Genomic DNA, 8342 nt, shown 5'->3' on the forward strand with positions numbered 1-8342 from the left:
CCTTTATATATATAAGAAATTTGTGAATAACCCGGAAAGACCTTATATCAAAGAATAGTTTGGGTCTTAGCTTAGAAATTCTTGGGGTGTTACAATTGAGATAAAGCCCTTGAGTAAAGAAGAAAAATCATAACTAAGTGAGAGGTTTGCGGGAACAAAAGTTTCGCAACAACTAATTTTTTTATTTTTTATTTTTTTTTCCGCAACAACTAATTTGGCAACCACACTTGTCAAAATTGCTAGATGCAAATGTGACAGTTGATAGCCACAAATGTGAAAGTTGGCGGCCACAGTTGTTAAGGGTCCAGCCCATTTGTTATATTTTTTTTAAGTGAAAGCCCAATCACTTATTGATGTGTGGCCCATATATTTTGGGCTTTGTTGACTTCTTCTAGAAGTCTTTGGGAGCTGCTGTTTTCTTCTGGGGGTTTTTTGACGTGAAAAAAAAAATTGAGAGAGTGTGTGATAGAGAGAGAGAAGCAGTTTTTTGAGAGAGGGTTGGAGTGCAGACTTTCTGGACAGCCTTGACAAAATTTCAGTTTTCCGGAGATCCGACCGTTGGATCGTTCTGAAATTTTCACAGCTGGTTCACAACATATAGCACTACATCTTGATGGTTCAGATCGTCAATCGAAGCTCTTGATCGTCTGTTATCACAGCTGGTGTAACCTGCGTTTTTTGGGTGATATTTCCCAATTTCTCTTCTCTTTTGTGTTGGCTCTTATGTATGTTGTTGTTGGTGGGCTGTGACATCCTTGTAGACTGATTTGGGTGTCTTTACCCTCAATTTGCATAATAAGAGAAGAAGAAGGGTGGACTCCTACAAGTCCCGTGGTTTTTATCCTTCACACCGAAGGGGTTTTCCACGTATAAATCTCGTGTGTCACTTGCATATTTATTATTCATATTTGCTTGTGATTTTTTTGATGTGTTGCTGATTTGAGCTTGGTTAATTTAGTGGTGAATTTCTTTTGGTAAATTGGGTGAAGTATAATTGGTTGATTGTCTTGAAGTCGATCCTTGTAAGTGTTGTATCCTACTTGTGTTGTTTTGCGCCTCCCCCTACATCTGGTATCAGAGCGGAGTGTTAAACCATAGACATGGAGCATGGAAATAACTCTATGGTTAAACTGACATCAACCAATTATTCCATTTGGCGTCCGATGATGGAAGATTTGCTATATTGCAAGGATTTGTTTGACCCTATTGATGTGGATAAAACAAAGAAAGATGACCAGCCCACTAAGCCAGAGAAGATGACAGATAAAGAATGGGAAAAGCTGAAGAGAAAGACCTTGGGGACAATCAGACAGTGGATTGATATTAGCATATTCAATCATGTATCCCAGGAGACTGAGCCGCTTGAACTATGGAGAAAATTGGAGGGTCTTTATGAGAGGAAGACCGCTCATAACAAGGCCTCGTTGATTAAGAGGCTTGTTAATCTCAAGTTGAAGCCAGGGAAGTCTGTTTCTGAGCATCTTAGCGACTTTCAAGATATTATTAACAAGTTGACTGTTATGAAAATTGTTCTTGATGATGAGTTGCAGGCTTTATTCCTCTTGAGTTCTTTGCCAGACAGTTGGGAAACTTTGGTTGTGTCCATCAGCAACTCAGCTCCAGATGGTACGCTTTCATTGGATGTCATCAAAGAGAGCATGTTCAATGAAGAGCTTAGAAGAAAGGAGATGGGTGTTGATATTTCGCAGGCACTTGTGGTAGAGAATAGAGGAAGAAGCAAGAGTAGAGGTCCCAAAGGGCGTGGCAAGTCAAAGTATAGGTCAAAGTCCAAGGATGGGAGAGAACCTACGATATGCCACTATTGTAGCAAGCCTGGCCACATTCAAAAGTTTTGCTACAAGTTGAAAAGAGACCAGCAAAATAAGAAAAATGACCATCATAAAGAGGGTGATGACAAGAATACAGCTGCTACAACTTCTAGTTCTGATGATCGTGTTTCTTTGATATGTGCTATTGGAGAGTGTTGTCATGTTGATAGTTCTGACACTGAATGGCTTATTGATACAGGAGCTTCCTATCATTGTGTTCCTAATAAGGAGTACTTTATTGACTACCGAGCTGGAGATTTTGGTAGTGTGAAGATGGGGAACCAGAGCTCAGCAAGTATTGTTGGCATTGGAGATATTCGAGTCCAAACCAATGTTGGGTGCTATTTGACGTTGAGAGATGTTCGCCACATTCCAGATTTACGCCTCAATTTATTGTCTGCTAACGTACTTGATGAAGACGGTTACAAGCACACTTTTGGTGAGGGTAAATGGAAATTGTCTAAGGGTTCCTTGACTGTTGCTCGTGGCAAGCTTTGTTGCACATTGTATAAGACACATTTGAAAGTGTGTAGTGGTGAGTTGAATGCTATTGAGGAGAAAACTTCTCCTAACTTATGGCACCGAAGATTGGGGCATGTTAGTGAGAAGGGTATAAAGCTGTTGGCCGGTAAGTCTCTTATTCCTGCTGATGTTACTATTTCACTTGACCCTTGTGATCATTGTTTAGCAGGAAAGCAACACAGAGTTTCTTTTCCGAGGACATCTACAAGAAAGAAAGTGAAGTTAGAGTTGGTTTACTCTGATGTGTGTGGTCCCATAGAGGTGGAATCACTTGGTGGTAACAAATACTTTGTTACTTTTATTGATGATGCTACTCGGAGAACTTGGGTTTATATGATGAAGCACAAAAGTGAGGTGTTCGGTATCTTCCAGAAGTTTCATGCAATGGTTGAAAGGGAGACAGATTGCAAACTGAAGCGTCTTCGAACTGATAATGGAGGTGAATACACTTCAAATGAGTTTAAAGCATATTGCTCAAGATATGGCATTCGACATGAGAGAACAGAACCGGGTACCCCACAACACAATGGCGTTGCCGAGAGGATGAACAGAACCATTATTGAGAAAGTGAGATGCATGCTTAGAATGTCCAATCTTCCTAAGTCATTTTGGGGTGAAACAGTTGGAACTGCTGTATATTTGATAAATAGAGCACCATCAGTTCCTTTGGAGTTTGATATTCCCGAGAGAGTTTGGTTTGGGAAAGACCCCTCTTATTCTCACTTGAGGGTGTTTGGATGCAAGGCTTTTATGCATGTGCCGAAGGAACATAGATTGAAGCTTGATTTCAAGACTTCTCCTTGTGTGTTTGTTGGATATGGTGATGAAGAGTTTGGTTACAGACTTTATGATCCAGCAAAGCAAAAAGTTGTGAGAAGTAGAGATGTTGTCTTTTATGAGCACGAGATGGGTTTTCATCTCTTGGGTGCTGATAAGACTTATTATTCTAATTTCTCTCATGATGTTATTGATATGCCCATGCCTCATGTTTCTGCTTCAGATGATCAATTAACAGGTGATGCTCCAGAGGATGGTCATGAAATTGCTCATGAACATGACCATATTGAAGAGGTACAACCTGATGTTGTTGTACCACAACCTGATGATGAAGCTGTAGATGTTCAACATGGAGAGTCTTCTAATCAGGGGGAGAAATCCAGCCCACAGGTAGAAGAGCCAACACTTAGAAAATCGACCAGAGTTCGTCAACCTTCAAGACTTTATCCAAGTTCAGAATACATCCTAATCACTGATGAGGGGGAGCCTGAAAGCCTTCAAGAGGTCTTGTCACATTCAGACAAAGACCATTGGCTCAAGGCTATGCAAGAGGAGATGGATTCTTTGAAGAAGAATGAAACCTATGACTTGGTGAAGCCTCCAAAAGGGAAGAAAGTCTTGAAGAACAGGTGGTTGTTTAAGAACAAGAAAGTTGACAACAAGCTAGTGAAGCGGAAGGCAAGATTAGTGGTGAAGGGATGCCATCAGAAAAAGGGCATCGACTTCGATGAGATTTTTGCACCGGTGGTGAAGATGACTTCCATTCGTATGATTTTGGGACTAGCTGCCTGTTTGAATCTTGAACTTGAACAACTTGATGTTAAAACTGCTTTCTTACATGGTGATTTGCATGAGGAGATTTACATGGAGCAGCCGGAAGGATTTGAAGTTAAGGGAAAAGAGAATTTTGTCTGCAAGTTGAAAAAGAGTCTCTATGGACTCAAGCAAGCACCAAGGCAATGGTATCACAAGTTTGATTCCTTCATGAATAGTAATGAGTACAAGCGGACTACTGCAGATCCTTGTGTGTATTTTAGAAAATTCTCTGAAGGTAACTTCATTATCCTTTGCTTGTATGTTGATGATATGTTGATTGTGGGACAAGATGTTGAGATGATTTGCAGGTTGAAAGAGGATTTGTCAAAGTCCTTTGATATGAAAGATTTGGGTCCTGCGAAGCAAATTCTTGGTATGGAAATTGCTCGTGATAGAAAAGCTGGTAAGCTTTGGTTGTCACAAGAAAAGTATATTGAACGAGTGCTTGAAAGGTTCAATATGAAGAATGCCAAGCCAGTTAATACACCACTTGCAGCCCATTTCAAGTTGAGCAAGCGTTGTTGTCCTACAACCGATAAAGAAAAGGAAAGTATGTCTCATATTCCTTACTCCTCTGCTGTTGGTTCATTGATGTATGCCATGGTGTGTACAAGACCGGATATAGCACATGCTGTTGGATTGGTTAGCAGATACTTGGCAAATCCGAGCAAGGTTCATTGGGAAGCTGTAAAGTGGATCTTAAGATATTTGCGAGGCACATCAAATCTGAGTTTGTGTTTTGGAGGTGGTGAGCCTATTCTTGAGGGATTTACGGATGCTGACATGGCTGGAGATCTTGATAACCGGAAGTCTACCTCGGGTTACTTGTTCAAATTTGCAGGGGGAGCCATTTCATGGCAATCCAAGCTACAGAAGTGTGTAGCGTTGTCTACAACCGAGGCAGAATATATAGCAGCAGTGGAAGCAAGCAAAGAAATGCTTTGGTTAAAGCGTTTCCTTCAAGAGTTAGGTTTGAAGCAAAGCGAGTATGTTGTGTTTTGTGATAGTCAAAGTGCTATGGACTTGAGCAAAAACAGCATGTACCATGCTCGCACAAAGCATATTGATGTGAGATATCATTGGTTGCGTGTTGTCATTGAAGAGCAACTAATGAAGTTGAAGAAGATTCACACCAACAAGAATGGTGCTGATATGTTGACAAAGGTGGTCCCTCGAAGCAAGCTTGAATTTTGTTCCAAGCTTGCAGGTATGTCTTCTTGATGACCTTTTATGTTTGGTCTCCCCGAACTGGGCTGGAGGGGGAGATTGTTAAGGGTCCAGCCCATTGATGGGTGGCCCATATATTTTGGGCCTTGTTGACTCCTTCTAGAAGTCTTTGGCAGCTGATGTTAAGGGGCTGGGGTTTTGTTTTGGACGTGCAGAGAGAGAAAGAGAGAGAGAGGAGATAAAAAAAAAAAAACAGATTTTTGAGAGAGGGTTGGAGTGCAGACTTTCTGGACAGCCTTGACAAAATTTCAGTTTTCCGGAGATCCGACCGTTGGATCGTTCTGAAATTTTCACAGCTGGTTCACAACACATAGCACTACATCTTGACCGTTCAGATCGTCAATCGGAGTTCTTGATCGTCTGTTATTGCTGCTGGCGTAACCTGCGTTTTTCTTGGTGATATTTCCCAATTTCTCTTCTCTTTTGTGTTGGCTCTTATGTATGTTGTTGTTGGTGGGCTGTGACATCCTTGTAGACTGAGTTGGGTGTTTTTACCCTCAATTTGCATAATAAGAGAAGAAGAAGGGTGGACTCCTACTAGTCCCGTGGTTTTTATCCTTCACACCGAAGGGGTTTTCCACGTATAAATCTCGTGTGTCACTTGCATATTTATTATTCATATTTGCTTGTGATTTTCTTTTGATGTGTTGCTGATTTGAGCTTGGTTAATTTAGTGGTGAATTTCTTTTGGTAAATTGGGTGAAGTATAATTGGTTGATTGTCTTGAAGTCGATCCTTGTAAGTGTTGTATCCTACTTGTGTTGTTTTGCGCCTCCCCCTACAAACAGTTGTGGAAGTTTGTAGAGTTCTTGTAGAGTTTGGGAGCCAAACTTTGTGGAAATTGGTTACCACATTTATGTCACTAATGACGTAATCAAGAGGCTCCAAACTCTATAAATATAGTAGTAATTTAACACTTGAAGATACACAAAAAATCTAGAGCACAGAGGATAATCCACAAGCTATTTTTTAGTTTGTGAGAAAAAAGTGAGGAAGTAATATTATTGTGAGTTGTAGAAATAAAAGAGTGTTGTTTCTTATAAAAGAGTATACGAATTTTGATACTAGCAAGTTTTTATCAATTTTATTGTATTACTTATTCGGGTATTATATTTACTCCATTTTAATATTTTGTGTCGTTATAACTCTCTTGTTAATATATTTACTGTGGAGATTATCCTCGGTATGATTATCATTTTTTCCAACAGATACAAATCATCTAATTCTGCAAGTTTATCTATACATGTGTAAGGATTTCACATATTTTCTAGACCAATTAAGAGTTTCTATTTTGCACTTACACTAATTTCTTTGTACTTTATGTCTTTTGTTGCAGTGCCTTATTTGAAACACGTCCGTGACAAAAAGTCAATTCATCACAATGCAGTTAAGTATGCAACATGCTTATGCGAGAAACTAGAAAATCTGAATTACGAAGAAGTTGACTCTATTGTTGCCAATTCTCTGCTTGATGCAGCGTGTTATGACAACTATGAGCTTGTTGAACTTATACTCAAAAAATTCCCTCATTTAGCTTTTTATGAGGATCATAATGGGAAGAATATCTTACACATTGCAATAGAGAATCGCTGCAAAAATGTGTTTAAGTTGGTCTGTCAGATGAGCCAGATTCTGAACCACTTGGTGATTTATTTTGACTCCTCGGGCAATACAATCTTAGATTTGGCTGGAAAGTTGGCACCACAAAATAAGCTAAACCTTGTCTCTGGACCAGCTTTTCAGATGCAACTAGAACTACAGTGGTTTAAGGTGATTTAATTTTATCTTATTACGTCCAAGTTATATATGTACTGATGTCAAACATAGATAGGACATGTTATATTATTGGACATAATAGCCTCTCACCAGAGTCCTTGTTGACTAGTAATGCTTCTTTAAGTTTTAGATATGTACCACTCCAGCCTAATGTGTACTCTATACGTAGAACTACCATATATTTGCAGATTTTATAAATTTAGCTTTTCCACTTTTTTGTTCATTTGAATGGTTGAGGCATGAATCCAACCATTTTGGCTGGTTTTTTTTTTATTAATAGACTTACATTGTGTGTGTGTATATATATATATATATATCAGGAAGTAAAGAAGATAGTCCCGTCTTCGTTCTGGAGACGCTTAAATCTTGAGAAGAAAGCTCCATATGTGGTTTTTACTGAGGAACATGAGAAGTTGAAAGTAGATGGAGAGAAATGGATGAAAGACACATCAAGCTCATGCACAATTGCAGCATCACTGATTGCTACCATCGCATTTGCTGCAGCAATTACAGTACCAGGTGGCAATGACCAAAACAGTGGATTCCCCACTTTTTCTGGAAGCATTGCTTTCATTATTTTTTCAATCTCTAATGCAGCTTCATTGTTCACTTCTAGCACCTCTCTACTAGTGTTCTTGTCAGTTTTGACATCTCGTTATGCAGAAGAAGATTTCCTTCATACTTTGCCAAGGAGTCTTATCATGGGATTGCTAACTCTGTTTCTTTCTATAACATCAACGATTATTAGCTTCAGTGCAACGGTGTATCTCATGTTTGGGCAGAAGAAGGCATGGGTTCTTATACCAGTTGCGACAATGGCTTGCTTACCGATTACTTCGTTTGTGCTTCTGCAATTTCCCCTCCTTGTTGCTCTCATTTCCTCTACATATGGGGCTGGAACTTTTAGAAATTAAACAAGAGTAACTTCTTGTTTTAGCGACTATTAAAGTATTATTTTTGACTGGTTGTTTTTTAATATTTGGTGTGTTGTTCGAACATGTTAAGTCATGTTATCTTTAACCATTCATAACTATTATATTGTTTCTTAATGAAATATACTCCTCCTTCTGGTATCTCTCCATAATCAAATCTACGTGAATAGAAGATAAAGAATCTTCTAATTTATCAAAGTAACTTTTATGTTTCATATTTTCTTTATTACAATGTCAATATTTGGAAATATTAGTTTGCTAAAATTGATGTTTATTAACTTATCACTTGATTTAATATAATCAACAACTCTTATTAGTAATATAAAAAATGTTGGGTTTGTAGCAAGAATTGATGAGAAATAGAGAGAAGGAGAGGAATTTGAAAAGTTTAGAACTTGAAAGGTTGGGAACTTGAAAAGTCCTCTAATGCTTTAATGAAAAAAAGGCAATAGTCCCTCATCGG

At 38.8% G+C, this 8342-nt stretch overlaps 1 protein-coding gene across 1 annotated transcript; it reads left to right on the forward strand.

Annotated features, from left to right (window-relative positions):
* The first annotated feature begins 6491 nt into the window (after positions 1 to 6491).
* LOC114077352 (ankyrin repeat-containing protein NPR4-like) lies at positions 6492 to 7962 on the forward strand. Its single transcript, XM_027917306.1, has 2 exons — positions 6492 to 6941; positions 7268 to 7962. Exons 1-2 carry the CDS (start codon positions 6492 to 6494, stop codon positions 7859 to 7861), a joined length of 1044 nt encoding a protein of 347 aa, XP_027773107.1. The 3' UTR covers positions 7862 to 7962.
* Positions 7963 to 8342: the final 380 nt, after the last annotated feature.

This window comes from Solanum pennellii, chromosome 5, assembly GCF_001406875.1.
Source record: "Solanum pennellii chromosome 5, SPENNV200".
Lineage (NCBI taxonomy): Eukaryota > Viridiplantae > Streptophyta > Magnoliopsida > Solanales > Solanaceae > Solanum > Solanum pennellii.

Excerpts from the sequence above, each read along its gene's own strand:
- LOC114077352 (XM_027917306.1), top strand. The coding sequence starts at position 6,492 with ATGTCTTTTGTTGCAGTGCCTTATTTGAAACACGTCCGTGACAAAAAG. Across the intron at positions 6,942-7,267 it reads TAGAACTACAGTGGTTTAAG|GAAGTAAAGAAGATAGTCCC; the intron begins GTGATTTAATTT and ends TATATATATCAG.